We start from the raw sequence: 17,427 nt of genomic DNA, 5'->3' as shown, positions 1-17,427 counted from the left end.
TGGCCGCCTATGTACGGCGCCATGCCTAATCCTGAGACTCTCCAGGACGTGCAGCCGTCCGCGGGAGACATCCATAGTGGGGTCCAATCGCCTCTCTCGGACGTTTCAAACGAGTCAGTCTTTTCTGCTGATGGGGACGCATTAGTTAGCGATGCCGAGATACCTGGGAGGGAACGCGATCCGTCTGGAAGGGATGTCCCCACTACCGCGCTTTTACCTCCTAATATTGCTGCCCGCAGTTTCCCGCCTTTCGATTGTGGCATCTCGGTTTCCACCATACAACCGGATCACGAACAACTGATTACCGCCTCTATCCATCGTATAGTGGCGAAACAAAAACAAATCAACGACTTGATTTTCCATCCATCTTCAAAAGTACCGAATGGTCACCCTTCGCTGCCACCTGATTGGCTGAGATTTTGCAGGCATGTTCCGATTTGCGCGCAATTGCTGCCCATCAGTCGGGGTGCGTCGACGAATTGCGGGACCAGCTGCAGCAGGCGAGGCGCTTTGCTGCTGATACGCTGGCGGCTCCTGCGCCAGCTCCCAGCCAGTCCACAACATACGGTGCTGCGGCGCATCTTGGGATGCAGGCTTCTCCGCTGACGACCCGGCAACCCCCAACACTTGCTCCATAGTAGTTTCTACACACTGACCCGGACCCGCGCGTACCTCCTCCACGACATGGTGCACTCAGGCGAGAGCACGATTTTATCATGTTTCTGAGAACTATTGCGCCATCCGCCTCGCCTGCACGCGGGTTCGTGGCCCTTCTGAAGGCCAATATAGACCCGATCACTGAGGAGATAGTAGACGTCTCAATGCGCCGTACACGCCACGGCATAACAATTCTCACTCATGAGCGACACTCCTTCGACCATCTTATGGCTGCAATCGAGAGGAACCCACTAACTATTACAGAGATATCCATCAAGCTAGCCGAAAAACGACAACCATGTTCGCATTTCAGGCGTCGATCCTGACGTGCCCACTCATGGCCTCCTCGCAGCCATCAATGCGCGTAACCCATCTGTCCAGCTCGACCCTGAATCCTGTAAAGTGCGAGTCTCTTTCCGCAAACGCTCCGGTAACGTTACCCACTTCCTTGCCTCTTTCCGCTTCCTTACCGCCCTCGGAAGGTTAATCATTAGATCGACTTCAATTACGGTGCCGGAAGTTTTCATGTCCCCACGTGCACCAACTGCTCGATGTACGGGCCCTCTTAACGCGCCTTCCCGCACAAGTCGGACCCCTAGCAGATAGGGTGCACGAAGTGTGCAGAGTCACATCTTGCGGAAACGTGCTCGGTCCGCAAGGGGGACGCGGTGGGTGGCTCAGGCGTCGTCGCATTCCACGGGCGATGCGAGTTGACAGGTTTTGCTGGAACGCATTACGCGTATGCGCATGCGCACGGCTATGGCTAGGCAAACGCGCACCCCCTTTTCCTGTCACTTGGGGGCTTCCTGGTGGGTCTTCTCATTTGTACTTCCTGCCGTCAGACGCATCAGCCTGCTCACTATCCCTCGGTTTTTGGACCTGACGCTAGGGTCAGTTCGCCACTGTGCAGCCCTTTTCCCTCCAAGGCGGGTGCATATGTCCCTCCCTCCTCTTCCATCTTCGTTCGTTTTCTGTTGCTCAACATTTCGTCTTTTCTTTTCTGTGGTTTCGTTCTTTCTTGTTGCTGCCCTTCTTTCTTCTCTCTCTTTTTCTTCCTTCTTTTCCTTTTATCTGTTTGTTTTGTCTCCTCTTTACTCCGTTCAGTTTACCTTCCATCATTGCTGGCATCTCCGCATCTATATCCATCTTAATGCTCTCTTCCCCCATCGCGTATACTGTCACCCGTGGCCCATTCCACGCCTATTAAATTCCTGCAGCCAAATCTGGCGCACTCCCGACAACCAACATTGCTGTGGTCAGATTTTATTCAGCAGTAGCACATTGACATATACACGAGGCAACTCTCTTCCGGACGTACCTCACACTCACATCACTTTCGCTTCACCAGTTGTTCCGCGCCTGGATTTCTTAGCACCTAAATATGATATATGACGATATATCTGATATCTGATATATATGATGATATATATATGATATATTTCTAATACATTCCCATCCTCTCAATGTCATGGTCTCCTGTGTCGCCCCTTCCGTCTCTTTCGTCATCCTCCAGTTTACTCTCCTCCTCCTCCCCCCCCCCCCCCGCCACGAACCACTGGAACCCCTGTTTTATGCCTTAGAGGCTCACCTGTCTTGTATCACTCAGCCATTTCTGGTGATGGCGGGTGATTTTAATGCCAAACATTTACTGTGGGGCCCCGTGGAAGGTGATACCCGTGGCGCGCAGATCGCACAATTTGCTGCCGCAAACAACTTTTAAGCATTGAACGATCCACGCTGGCCGCCTACCTTCCAATTCCACCTTGCTGAGAGTTGGAGCGATGTCTCCTTTGCATCGGTTTGCATCCTCTCGCCTTATGCAGCTACAGCCTCTCGATACACGATGCCGAAACGGTATCCGACCACAAATATCTCTTGTTTATCTTTTTGGCTATACCAAACCGCGGCAGAAACGCTTAACCAAATCGACTACATCTCATCTCCTGCAGTCACTCATTACTTCTCCATGGTTCTCGATGGTGCAGCAGACGACTTTGCTATCACCCAACGCGGTCGATTTGGTTTTAGCGAAGTTTTACACACTCTTTGACCAGATTTATAATCTCCATTCTCGCTGGATTAGGCTGTGCCTCTTGCCGACCAATTCTTGGTGGACAACGGAGCTCACAGTCAAACGCAAACGCATCCGGTCTCTCCACCGGCACTTTTAACGCACCACTGAACCTCTCCTTCGACAGACGTTTAAGGCTTAATATTACAATGCCCGTGCCAACTATAAAATGCACATTCGCCAGGCCCAATCTTCTGCCTCCCGATCTATCTGCTCCCATCTCTCGAAACGTAATCTTTTCCGCCTTCCTTTCCGCATCTGCTTTGATAAACTCTCTCGCACCAATTAACTCTCCTCCCTCCTTTTACCCGATGGTCGTTCAACATGCAGCGTGCTTGATTCTGACCGCTTTATCTTTACTGTTCACGTTTCTAGAGACTCCCCCTGAACGGATGATGTGACAACGACCGCTTTCGTACTTTAACCGACACGCCTTACTCTACGAGGACTATTGACCTCCCTTTCTCCATCGGCCAGATTGAACATGCCCTCAATTCAAGCAACACGAACGCTGCCCCAGGCCTTGATGGACTGGCTCTTGTCATGCTCAAAACGCTTTTTTCCCCATCACCCGTCCTCTTTGTCCTTTTTCCTCTTCATTTTTACCAATGTCCCAATCTATCTTACTTCCCTCCTGATTGGCGTAAAGGACGTGTCATCTTTATTAGACAGTTTTAGTTACACATACGTAGAGGCTTCACATACGCAAACGCAAAAAGCCTACGTACCTTACTTGCACGCCATCTGAAAGGCTTTTAGCTACACGTGCGCGACGCACGCCAAGAGCGACCCCGTATCTCCATCTATCGGGAAATGTGAGCACGGCGGTAGCCAATTCAATCCTGTCGCCGTGTTTCGATGCCAGCCGTCTGCACGCGCGCGGCCCCCTATCGCTTGTTTGTGATCTCGCGGAACTCCCGCGCAAAGCTGTCTACGTGCGCTAGAAACGCACGCAAAGAATTGAATCTCACGTACCTCCGCGAGACGCGCGCGCGCACGCTACGTTCTACGCATGCGCACTGCTCACATGTAGGAGCTCAACGTCCGCAAAGCCTCTACGTACGTGTAACTAAAACTGTCTATTGCCAAACCCAACCGCCCTCCTGACTCTCCTTCATCAGACTGTCCTATTGTTATGAATTCTTTATTTAGAAAAATTTTGAAACGTCTTCTCAATTTCCGGCTCCACTATTTTCTTCACTCCAATAACCTACCTCATCCGGGTAAATTTGGTTTTACGCATTGAAAGAGTGCGTCCACCGCTTTGTACTGCCTTCGAAAAACTTTAAACACCAACAAAGACCTAAAACTGCAAGCCATTCTCATCTGCCTAGACTTCAAAGGCGTTTTGACAGTGTTTGGCACCCGGTCGTTCGCCACTTGTTACGCCCCTCCAATTGCCTGTCTAACCTATAATAGCTCCTAAAATCCTTCTTAGAGCACCGCGTGGTCACTTTCCGATCGCAGGCTGGTGCGGTGTCTGCCACGGTTACTTTCGGCAGCCCTCAAGCGACACCCCTAAGTCCGGTACTGCGGAATATTGTTATTTACGTATTACTTGATCTCCCCTTTGCCCCGGACGCGTTTGCGCCAGCGTACGCCGATGACACTGTTGTCGCGCTGTTTGCAGCCAATCGTCGTGCCTTAGAATCGAAAGCATGTCTCACTCTCACTCTTATTTCGACCTGGGCGCAGCGCACTAAACTCACAATCAGTACCGATATATCCTCTTTCCTCTACTTCCCCAATAGCCACTCCTCTTCCCCTTCACGGACCCTTCTTCCCATTGTTCACCTTAACGGTTTCACCCTCAAATCTCGGTCGAGTATCAAAATTCTTGGCGTATCTTGGACACACATCTTACACATAAGGCGCATTTAACGTATCTCCGTGCTAAAGCAGACCTTCTCTCTTCCATTCTTCTCCTGTTCCTTCGAATGCACTCTCTGATGCCTCCCTCCGCTCTCAGTCTCCTCCATAATCAGGTTCTGCTTCCTTCCATAACACATGCTTCCCCTGTCCGGTGGCCCACGTTTCCCTACGTCACAGTTTTAAACTCAAAATTACCTCTTTCCAACGTACCATTGTTCTTACAATAACCGGTGCTTTTCTTACGACGCGTACCTCGTCTCTTCAGTTTTTGACTAATGAACTACCGCTCCCCATTGAACTCGACTGCCTAAATGCTAAGTTTTCCTTATTCACGCTCATGGCGCTTAACTTTTATCGCCCTGACACCTACCATGCGTCGCTTGTCCCCTACCCCCTGAACCCTTGCGACTGTCCTCCCAGCCTTAAATCTCGTTCTTATCATCGCCTTCAACTTCAAGAGGTACCCTCTGTTACCGCTGTGCACGCCTACCAACTGTATACTGATGGCTCATATACTTCCCACCCTGCTGGCGCTACTTTCATACTTTGTAATCCAACTGGCGATATCACCAAGGTCGGCAAGTTTATACACATTGGTGCCACTTTTTCTTGCGCCACTTAAACTTTCGCTTTATTAGAGGCACTAGCCTACAGACTCTTCCTCATTTCACCCCTCAGCACATTTACACCGATTGTCTGTCATTGCTCACTGCATTGAACACCTTTACAATCACCAATACCTATGTCCGGGACATCAAGCAGCTCCTCCTTTCCATTTCTACCTTGCGACGGGTGTCTCTTCTTCATGAGCCCTCACATCAGGGAGTCGATGGAAATGAGATGGCGGACTTCCTTGCTAACTCCGCCACCTCCCATGGTGTTTCTACGTTTCTCCTTGCCACTCCTTCTTCCATAAAATCTAAGATGCGTGCCTAGTCCTTCGCCCAGTGGAATGCTCATTGGACGCGAGAGAAAAGTGACACTGGAATTTTTCAATGGATCAAAAAGTTTAATCGCATTCCCCCTTTCTTCCTGGCAAAAAGACCCATCGTTCACCTCAACACCGCTCATGGCAGCTTCCCTTTTTACTAATTCCGCTTTCATCTCTCATCTACCTGTAATTGCGCATGTGGCACTCCTTGGTCAGACTTGCTAAATTATTTGAACGACTGTCCCCTCACTTCTCATATTGCTCATCTCCTTAAAGATAATCACTCGACAACGGTGACACCTGATCTTTATAACTCTCTTCTTACTGACCAAAAAAGCCGGGCACTCCTTATTCGTCTTTATCGCGTCATCCCTTGGTTCACTTTTCCTGATCCCTCCTAATAGGCTCTTTCCTTCAGCCATCCATATTTCTTCATTGGTCTTTTTTCCTTTTATCTCCTTTTCTCTTTGCCTTACGGTTTCCACCTGGCTCTTCGTATTTCGCTCTATAGTGTCCTTAGTTAAGCCAACTAAGGTGGAGCTCGTCTCCAGGGACACGATAGACGGAATGCCAGACCTCCCGGCTCAGCCCCTTTCATTTTCCCTCCTTTTCCTGTCTGTCTCCTTTGCTGAATGCTAAATATACACTTAATGAAACTGCTTTGCTACCGCTTTCAAGCCTATTGCAGATATTCAGTCGCGCAGATATTCAGTCAAGCGGCCCCTGTGCTCTGCTTCTGCTGCCTGGCCCACTGTCTCACCTACCTGAGACCTCCGGTCACCTGTACCAGATGCGCGCCGCCCCACGAGCCTTCACGCATATACCACTGCGTTAATCAACAAGGAGCCACTTACCAAGTGCCAGTCCATCTGCAGCCTCCTGCAGCCCGGCTCAACCGAACATCTGCTGCCCGGTATCCTGCTGGACCTGCCCAGGCCTCCTCTTGCCCTGCCCTCTTCTGTCGCACTGACTCTTTCTTCTTTGTTTTTCGCTGTCCCTTTTCTCCCTCGATTTCCCTCTTCATACTTCTGCTGTGTGACTTAATGAAGAACTGGTCGGAATCCCGAGTCGCCGCATGCCGTGCCAATGCAGACCTATACATCGCGGTAATTCCTGCTCCTTACTTTTCATTTGTATTCACTTTAGGTCGACTTACCTCGTTTTTTTTCTTTGTTCAATTATCTTGTTCTCAATTTACACTTTCGGTTCCTACCCCTCGTCATTTATTTTCGATTGGCCTAAACCTACCATACCTTGGTGGTGCGGGTTTATGATGATTTAAGGTGATACTCACAACGGCCAATCGGCCTAGTACCGGCCGTTTCATGTAAAAAAAAACACGTGAAGGACCACATACTAACATAAGCCTCTTCACATTCCGTATCAGGAGCGAGCGAGTGAACGTGGGCGCACAAGTTTCCATTATTTGAAAGGCGCAGGAAGAAACTGGAAAATATATAGCACTTTATTAAACTCATAACAAAAGTTTCACCACAAAAAACATTCTAAAGTGTTCGCTAGATAGGCACGCTTTTTTTTATCGACGCAGCCATACAACTTCATGGTACTTTGGTAGTATGGATGCAAAGCTACACGTGACAATAATCTAAAGTTTTTTTTTAACTCTAGTTACTGCAAAACAACTCGCATTGAACGTTTTAAAGCCGTTTCGCTTCTAATGTGGAGCGGCCGTATTCATAATACGGAACTCGCTAGTTAGTTCGACCACCTTTTTGGGTACATTGGAGGCGCGCATTTATTGTCAAGCTTGCATTTACTGCCTCCAGGAACCTAGCGCGAGTTGGCGATCAAGTTAGGGATGTATTTTACGTGAAACATAGATAGATACGGCAACGATGCGGCAAAGATACGGCAACGATGCTTGAAGTCTGTGCGTTACCACAATGTCATTAAAGATCAGCTGTTCGGGGAGCACGAAATGACTTCATGTGTGGTAAGGCCAAGCACACCAGAGGAGCGTGGTTTTATGCTTGAGTGGTTAAAGAGTGGGTAGCACCGAAAAAAAAATTCTCATGCCCCGATTACGCCACACATTACCTCATCAAACGTGACACGTCGCCGAAGTCTGATAAACAGTCTGGTCCCATGTTTTGAGAACCTTAAAACATAGAAAAACCAGGCTTCTTGAACCGGTTAGGCCTTCTTTAGCTTCAGTTGGTGGTGAAAACTTACCTCCATATTTTCTTCGTCCTTGCAATGAACCATGAGTGAGTAGATAGAGTCATTTTCTATGTTGATGTCAGGTTCTACAGATTTACCGTCGGTTTTCTTTTTATGTATAGCATGCATTTTACCATTTTCGTACTTCATTTCCATGTACCACACAAAGGCGCCGCTTTTATAATAAATACTGATTTCTGCTAAGCCCCTGAAAAACAGAAAGCGTGGAATGACACACTACAATTGCGCACGTGCATGCTTTTCTGATCATCTTTAAGACTTCTCAAGGCTAAACACCACAAAAATGTAAGAGAAACAATGAAGAAGCCGCAAAGCGGTGTCTAGAAAATGCACCGACGATTACGATACTGCCTAATGCGAAATTGAGCGCACATGTTTACGTGCTTTCATTCGCGATATCTTTGCCGGCGCGGACAATCTGTCTCGAGCGGCAGGTTCCACATGGAGCAAAGTGTGGCGAGACGGCCTCGATAATCGGGAGAGAGTAAGCGTGCACGTGACGCGTGGGCGCAATTCAGAGCAGCCGCTGCAGCCAACTCCCGCTCATGCAGCGCTTTCTTTTCATACAGACGATGCGCGCGACTCTAACGCCATCTCGTAGCCATCGTGGCAAAGGCCTTCGTGCACAGCCCGAAGCTTTTTACAGCACAGTCGTCCATGGCTAGTATCTGGGAAAACAGCTGCCGAAGGTGTTGCCAATGCGCTGGGGCAATCATTCGTCGAACTGTTTCCGCGTGATGTCGCGGCGGTAGCTCTGAATGTATTACTTCTCCGGGCAGGCAACGGGAGAGGGAAGGGCAAGAAGGAGGGGGAGAGGACGAACCGTCAAATCTTATCTCGCTCGCTTGTTCGTTGCGGGAAGGGTTGCGAAAGGGCGCGTGCACTTGGGCAAGCGAGCATCCCCTTAAAGTACAGTCGAGCGCGATTTGAAGGTTATCGCGCGAGCGTCAACCAGCCCAGCACTCCAGGCACCTGGCGGCCGGTTTCGGGACAGGAAAAATCATGATTTTGCACTCTTCTCTCCCTCGTTCGCTGTTACATACAACAACCATCACCCCGCGACAAACTCACCGCCCTTTCTCTCTATTCTACGCTTTCCATTTGTTGCGATAAAGTGTGGACTTGGTTACCCCGTATCTTCGCGGGCTTAAGCTAATGTCCTTGGTCAACCATTCTTCCTGGCTCAGCAGCAATGACGTTACATAGGCTAGATGCAGCTTCGTAACGTCCAATTTCAGATAATACCGAAGAATACGTCGTGCGCACTGCGATCACTGCCTGTTCGCAGATCCCAAAAAAAAAGAAAAAGAAAGAAATCGATAGCCCAGCAGGGAGTGACGGCTGTTGAAGGAACAGCAAAAAGAGTGAGGGAAGCAGGCCTGATACCTCCCTCAGGCCCCGTACACTCTCAAGTTCAACAAATGGCCACAGAGGGCGAAAAATCAATCGAGGCGCGTTTCAGCGTAAGCGCGTAAGTGGAGCTACTGTAATTTGGTCGAATACTTTAATTTGTGCTTTCTCTGCTAGGGGCGCTGAACACGCTGAATTTTTTACTTCACACAAGCCATTGACATAAACAATCGAGGCGTCTAAGGTTGTTTTGATACCTCAGGCAAATAGGCAGTTGATTTTTTTTAAATTTGATTGTTGAAGCTGCTTTTTAGTCATAGCGTCAAGGTTTTTGTACTTGATTAACCACCGGCAGCCGACAGCCTATTGGTATTGATGTGTTTCCTGGCCGTTGGCGTTCGAATACTGCGGCGGTAAAACCGGTAAAACATTTTCGAAAGCATGCTGGTTTCGTCTGCGAGTCAATACATTGACTTGCTGTAAAGAGGTCTACTCTTGGCAAAAAATAGTGCCTCCTTTTGTTTAGGCGTTCATTATCATAATGAATGCGGCGGAGGTTGAGGGAGTACGTTTGAAGGTACGTTTTTATGCCGTTGATCTCCATAACACCGTGAGTACGCAAACCGATGTCACAGAACACCCGATGCATCGTGTGTTCTTCGTCATCGCTTGTTTGCTGTACGCCTACTAATTCTTCATTTCTTCAAGTGTTGTACCCTCCTTTTGTTCTTGTTCTCTTGTGCTTCACTCACAGTATGTCGTTCCGTCAGCTGTAATGCGCATTTGCAAAACCAATACGTTTGATAAGACGCAGTGGTTATCATAATTTCACTACACATGTATTAAGCTGGCACATATGTTTCAGATTGCACGGCGTTGATGCGGAGATTAGGATAATTATGACACCCGTAAGGAAGAGGCAGCTGACGGCCGTAAGCTGTTGCGTTCTTTCGGCCAAACTACCCTGCCTGGTAGTGCTGTAATGATGCTGTATAAAAGTGACACGCGGTGACAGGGAAATTATTATACTTAGCAGCCGACCGTACGTTTTGTAGTTTCGGTCTTCTTTCTTGTGCGTTTGTGCTACCCTTATTAATGAGCCATTTCTTGATTATGTTCTTGACTATGTAACCGCGTTTATGTGGATGCGTAGACGTGTGCTTTATGTTTGTACTTGTAAAATGCAAATAAAATATTTTCAGGCTTACTCAATCTTTGGTGACATGTGCGTTTATTCCAGTCGAGGCCATCGTGCCACCTGGAAACCGCATTCTGTCAGTAGCCCTACACGAAATGCAACAGCTGGAGCGCGGCGGCACAACTCGGGGTAACGGCGACGTAATAAACGAAAAACCGCTCGGGATGCCCTTAAAAGTCAGTTCAGAGTGTGCCTTAACTCGATATGACTCAGCGCTACATGTATTCTGCTGCGCCTCGATCGCGCTCCCGCCAGTTTGGTTGCTGTGTGGCAAACGTAACGCCTACATATACACATAGGCGCTACGTTTGCCATACAGCAACCAAACTGGCGGGAGCACGATCGAGGCGCAGCTGGCGCAGCAGCCAGAAACCCAGTAAACCCACAGTACACCTGGTAAAGCGTGTGCAAAACCCCGTTTCCGTTTCCTGTTGTACAGCGCCACCCGTGGTCGCATACTTTAGTTCACGACGCCACCGCTACGCTTATTTCCGTAGCACTGTGGAAGGTACAGTTTCCCTTCTCTAAGTTTGGATAGGTGTTCTGTGCCTCCCTCGCCTCGGCAGAGAATTCTGGGCGATGGCGCTGTTCGCGTTCCCGGTCGACGCTCGCGCGATAACCTTCAAATCGCGCTCGACTGTACGCCCACACTAGCGACAAAAACGCGCGCGACACGCCGCAAGCGGCGAGCGCCCGCGCGGCAGACGCGTGCGGGCAAGTACACAGTCTTTGCGACACGGGGCAACGGCCCGTGGCGTCCGGCGTTGTCTCGTTCCATTTGATACTTCTCGTGACAACGCGCTCTCCGTTCTGCCCATTTCGCGTTCCATCGGAAGTGTCTGTTTGTTTTTTTTTTGCGCCACTGCCGACCCCGCTCAGGCATGTCGGATACGGACGAGGGGCTATACTGGTGACTGTGAACACCATAATACTTATTTGTTCTTTACTTGTGCGACGCCGACGGGCCAGAAAGCGGACGAGAAAGTTTTGAGTGCGGTACACGGACACTGAGGGCCAGGCGCACACTCTGCTTCCCCGCCTTCACCAATTACGCACATGTCATGCCAAACTGCTGTCCAATAATGTGCCAACGGTTGGCGCGCAGCTCCTTGTCCGACGTTCGATTTATCAGAGGCACGCATGTCCGCGAACGGTTTCCAAAAACGCCTCCTGCAAGACGAATTCTTCGTCGACATCTCAGTGGCGGCGTGGTAAGGCTTAACAAAAACAGGCCCCTTGACTCGAAACGGCCTCTGAGATTTTACGGCGCGCGTGTCACTGTTCAGTCTCCGAGCCCGTAGATTATCATTCTTTGCTTATGCGACAGGTGGCGCCACAACAGCGCGGCTCGTAAAGCGGCTCGCTTCTTTTTGGTGGTCGTTTTGCGTCTGCCGCGAAAAATGGGTCTCGCACAGGGTTGCCACATTTGGCTACTTTGCGCCAAATTGGCTACTTTTTGAGGCTGTTGGCGGGGAAAAAATGCCTTGGCTACTTGGCTACTTTTTTGGCTACTTTTGAAACAGCTTGACTATTGTAAAAATTGGATAGAAACTTGTGTAGCTCATATTACGCAGCAACATTAGCAGATATTTAGGCCAACCCGCAACAATGACACTTCAAATATTTTCAAGCTGGTCCATCATCATTGTCGATCTGACTCTGGCGCTTTCATTTCGTGCAAAGAATTTCGCACTGGTGACGTCACAGCGTGTTCCATCTTCGCATTGACGTTCCGCGTCAGGCCTTTTACCTTCCACACATAGGGCTTCTTCGATTTTCGGAGTTCTGGCAGCCAGACGGCAGCCCGCTAGTGCCGGTCCTGATGGGAAGGCAACGCGAGGTGGGATCCTAAGACAACCCGAAGCTGCTCGAAGTTTGCAAAATCGAACACTTGGACAGCTGGTCACGGGATAAACGTAAACATGCTACCAGCATGTCAGCGGCCGGTCTGGCCGGCGCGCTCTCGGCGTAGTCGGTCCATTTATGTGTTCCCAGCTTGAAAATATACAGCTGCATTCTGGAATACGATCATTTTGCGAGATTTCGCGCGACTGGGCATCTCACTTTGCAGAGCGTAACAAACGGCCTGCGACGCGTCCGATGCCAAGACGCAAAATCGCACGTAAATAATCGCGAAAGCGATCGCGATGCCTCGAGCTTTGACCTTCTTCGAGAAATGTGCGCCAAGATTACCTCAAACATGTACACTGTGATTCTGATTAGTGATAATATTCTAGTCATATTACATGCTGATCAAAGCGCTCTAAGCTGTAGTCATTTATACACGTTTCTTAATATTTTTTGTATGTTCCTACACTTACTAAAAGCAACTTTAAGTGTTGGCTGTGATAATGTCTTCATAGTTGCATAATAAATGAAAATACAACGTTTTTTCCATAGCGTGGCTACTTTTTTGGCTACATTTCTGTATGTGGCCAAAGTTGGCTACTTTTCTGGCTACTTTCCGAGATTTTTTGGCTACTTTTCACATTTTGGACCTGGCAACCCTGGTCTCGCACCCATTCGCGCGTTTGCCGCGCGTTGCTGCCGCTTTTCGCGAATCTTGCCGCGCGCGACAGCACCGCTCGCCCCGCGCGTTGTGTCGCGGGTGTTTTTGTCGCTAGTGTGGACGTACCATTAGCGTCGTCATCGGCAGACAATACTTCCAAGTGGCAGGACGCGCGTCGTACGCTCTAAGGAAGAAGAACGCGTCCTCAAAAGCGTCAGTGAGAGAAAAAGCGCGAATGGGCGCGAAAGCGACGAGAAGCCGCCAAACGCTCAGCGGCCCGCGGGTACGGACCATTGAGTGTGTGCAGATGGAAGATGAGACCGTCGTCGCGATGGTCTACGTCCATCCGGCTACATCCAAAGGAGACATTGAGACATTTCTAACAGACTCCTTTGGTTGGATCTCATCGGTCATGTGGATCGTCATAGTGGAAGACCTTAACGTTGACCTAGCGCACTCGACAACTGGACTGTAGCCGTCCTGTTGGAATGGTTGGGAATTAAGTGCTACACAGACGTGCCAACCACCCGTCACCAGTCTCATATAGGTTTGGCGATTGCAACAGCGTGCCTAGCATAGTAATACAACCGATCGCGGTGCCCCACAGCAACCACAAAGTTATGGTCACTGTGGAAGCGAATGAGACAAAATAAAGACGATATAAACCACGAAGTTACGTGTATGTATCATTATATATCTCAATATAGCAATAACCATATAAATCTATACAGTCGTCGATATAGTCATCCCAGTCCAGCTTCGCTGGTTGCCCTTCTGCACTGAATACAAGGACACAATAATATCACGCTTTCGCCATACTATTATGGGAGCGTCGGCGAGCTTTAAAGCTGCGCTCTAAGGCTGTAGGTCGTTATTACGAGCATTTTAGTACACGGCTTGAACCACGGCCGCATTTGTGTCTAAAGTTTTATTGGCAGAGGGGGCCTTCGCATGTCGAACGAGAAGTAAAAAGCAAAGTATGCCTAACAAAAAATAAAAAAGTAATTTAATAATAAAATGTCGCTGTTTCGTCCGGAAGGGACAGCATACATTGCGGGAACAGAATTGCAGACGGTTATATGAAGCAAGGATTGTACTTCTTTCGGCCGTGTCAAATTTTAATCGTTCGCTTTCTAACTAAATTAACAAGCACGGTGTCAGCGCGCACAGAAACCATGAACGCACAACCATTACTGACCTACGACACTCGCTGTCAAAACGCTCGCGCGATATATAGGGGCCGCAGCTGTGAACAAAGTGACCTTCGTGCTGTGTGTCGCTTCAAGGGAAACTCTGCGCCAGGAGCACGCAGCACGCACAAAGCCGTCGACGTATACCTAGAATCTGATCCCTACCCAGATCGCGCTCAAGATACCGCGCGCAGCCGCCACGTACTACGCAGTTTCAACCGGAGTAGAGCGCTATCCTCTCTCCCTTCCCTACTCCTGGCGCCAGGCAACTTCGGGTGCCTTGCGCGCGAAGATGGCACGCTTCATCCCCGCTTTTCTCCCCATATTTGGGGGCGGGGGGCACTTATGGCGTCACGATCTGTCGGAAGCGCCTCACTTCCGTAGTCTGAGGGAAAACGTGGCCTCCTCCGCATACCTTTGGCTATCAGCGCTCAATAAAAGCTCTATGCGTGAGCCCTTCTGGACACTTTTAACGCGATAGCGTTAAGGAGCTCGTGTCGCAGAAAAGCCGGTGTCGTCGGCGTCGGTGTCGGCGTTTGCGGCGTTTGCCGCGTTGACCGTGAGCGATAAATCACGGCAGGCGCTTCATAAATAAAAAGCAACTTCCAAGATTGGCCCGGTGGGAATCGAACCAGGGTCTCCGGAGTGTGAGACGGAGACGCTACCACTCAGCCACGAGTTCGATGCTTCCAAGCGGTGCAAACGCGCCTCTAGTGAATGCGGTGTTGCCTTCGAAACGAGCCGTGGAAAGTTATACTGCTGTGTATATCGGTAATTATGAACATGTAACGTACAGAAGTCACAATTACACGAGTTGCGAAGTGCGTTTCCGCTGCATTTCTTCTGCGCTTTCCGCACACGCAGAGCCATCTTGCGGCAAACACAGAAGACCCCCTCCTCTCAATGTACGGCGCTGCCCCGACAGGAGGCGCGCCGCGCGCGCATTGGGACCGCTGCCAGGCGCGTCGCGGGACTCCCTCTCCCCTGACGACGCTTCGCCGTGCTCCCGGTTTAGATTACTATCTATCTCTCTGCCCGTGCCGATCACGACGTTTGGCTGGCGTAGATCGTTTCCCCTCCGAGACACCGAGTTCTTTGGTTCGTTCCGTTCGCTCAGGCGCATGTTTCGTTGCCGCGCCGAACGCTGCGTTGCTCGACGCTCACCGCGTGATAGGTGGGCGCTAAGTCCGATGCGGGGCGCATCGTAAGTGATCGCTGTGCCGTAGCGCATTGTCTTATACCCCTTGGCGGGTCGACGGGAACGCTATCGCGTCCCACTCTTGAAGGCGAAGCTTAAGCGTCCTCCAATTTTTTTCAAGTACTCTCGAAATGACAGAAGCATTTCATGATTAAAATAATGATCTTGGAAAAATAGAAAGCAAAGAGTGGTTTATACACACGGTCTCTTTACCTACATCGTAGACTAAGCTAGGACACTGTGCGTCATCGCCGCGACAGATTCGTTTGAACCGATTCCTTGCGTGAAAGGAAGGTAGTCATTCAGATAAAACAATGTGAAGTATGTTTTTATAGTTGGCGGTTCTGATTCTGATTATAACAGAATGACGCTTCAATGCACTGATCGCATAGATTCGCTGTGACCGACTCAGCGTCTGCATGCATGTCAGCGCACAATGTTTTGCTTTAGATACGAGCGAGTTGTCGTACCGTGCCGTGAGCTTTATGCCGCAGCACATGAGCATTATACAATAAGCAAGTACCATGGTTGCCTGGACCCTATCAGAGCTGTTCAACAATAATTCCGTTATACCTAGAGACTTCAACGCCTACGGTGACTTGTGATGTGTTGTCGTGACAATTCAATCTTTTCTTTTTGCATTCTTCTAAAGTTATGGAACTTTGAAGATCAATATTTCTGAAGTTGGATCGCAATGTACGTTTATTGGTCGTCGGAGCGAGCAATTGGCCCCTGCTTTTTTTGCTAATCCCGTACAATATTCATTGTCTGGTGCTACACAGGCATGAACATATGCCATGCCTCATTTTATTTACTTTTACTACTCCCTTTCCTTTCCAGTGAACTTCCTAGTATCTAGAAGCAACGAGTTCATAGACCAAAGCTTCATGACAACCGGGAAGCGCACATGGGCGAGCGCCTCAGTGGGCGCTTTCTGCTGCTCACCGAACACCGCAGCCCGAAGCTAAGTTTCGGGATCCAAGCAAAGAGGTTGAAATTCAACAACAGGGGACACTCGGCAAAAACTGGCAACAGAAAACACGTCACGCCTAGTGTCAACTCCATCCGTTAGTTGACGCGAGCATCGGAAAAAAGCATGTGAAATAAACTTACAGACAACGTTTAATTAGTTTAATCTTTCACACAAATACTAAAAAGTTTTGCGTATAAATTAACTTATACTTCGCGACTTACTTTTCTTGCGTAACCTACCAACAAGCTAGTTGAATGCCAGACGCGCCATAGGCGTGCGTCATTCGTATAAGTTACTTATACGAGCAGCGAGCCAGGCCGGCTGCGCATGTGAAGCTCGCCTGCTTGGCGACCTTTTCGATGCTGCCCGTTAGTCGGGCACCCGGCGTTTTCTTGCGTTCTCTCTGTATTTCGACACGGCACAGCTCCACTACTATACTGTAGCAGTGTGAGAAATTTGGTTTGACTGTCTGCCACGCATTTCAAGCACATTTATGCTTACTGCCCAAAACTGAACCTATATAATGATGCAGTTATCGAAAAACTGCTCCGCCGTCTACGTCTATTTAATCTGAGTTCATCACTTGCACTGGGAGATGTTTGCGAAGCTTTCTATGAGCCCAGGCATTATTATAACTTATTTCGGTAGTTTTTGGGCAGGTTCGCCGCACCTGGCTTTCTGACGAAAACTACCTCGGCCGTGTGACGCAGTTTCGCCTGTACTGAATCTTATCGAGACAAGTTCTGGCGCTTTCTCTCACCCCACACATTGTTGTAACTAATTTCACTACATTTTGGGGTACTTTTCAAGCACAGTGGCCGCGCTCGGCATAGTGGCGCAGATAGAAAAGCAGCGCGGCTGTGTGCCGCAGATAGTTTTACGTGTACTGAATTTTAGTGGGAGAAGTTCGTGACGCATTCTCTGGCCTAAAAAATAATTGTATTTTCGTAACTTTAGGGGATAATTTTGAGACCTGCTCGCCGCGCCTGGGGTTGTGAAGCTGTTAGCAAAAAAGCAACCAGGCTATGGTGAGTTATTTTTGCGTGTACTGAATTTTAGCAAAACAAGTTTGTGATGGTTTTTATGACACTACAACAACATTTACCTTATTTCGGGGCTCACGCTTGTGGAAAACGCAACGAGCGATTACCGAGAATGATTACACGGGAGTATGTTGATTGCGCCGGCAGGACGCGTAAAAGATAACGCCGAGAAGCTCAAGAACTTGACATTTCTGTCTTCTCAGGAGCTGAAAACAGGCTTTGGAACCAACGAA

At 49.2% G+C, this 17,427-nt stretch overlaps 1 protein-coding gene across 2 annotated transcripts in view; it reads right to left on the bottom strand.

Annotated features, from left to right (window-relative positions):
• Positions 1–17,427, bottom strand: part of LOC139050824 (uncharacterized) — a 128,882-nt gene that overhangs the window by 84,705 nt on the left and 26,750 nt on the right. For both annotated transcript variants that reach the window (XM_070527600.1, XM_070527599.1), the window contains exon 3: positions 7,725–7,920. In XM_070527600.1, coding sequence (XP_070383701.1) covers positions 7,725–7,920 — 196 coding nt within the window. The remainder of the gene's footprint in view (positions 1–7,724; positions 7,921–17,427) is intronic.

Source organism: Dermacentor albipictus, chromosome 10, assembly GCF_038994185.2.
Source record: "Dermacentor albipictus isolate Rhodes 1998 colony chromosome 10, USDA_Dalb.pri_finalv2, whole genome shotgun sequence".
Lineage (NCBI taxonomy): Eukaryota > Metazoa > Arthropoda > Arachnida > Ixodida > Ixodidae > Dermacentor > Dermacentor albipictus.
The sequence above is the reverse complement of the archived record's forward strand: the minus strand, read 5'-3'. Positions and strand labels throughout refer to the sequence as shown.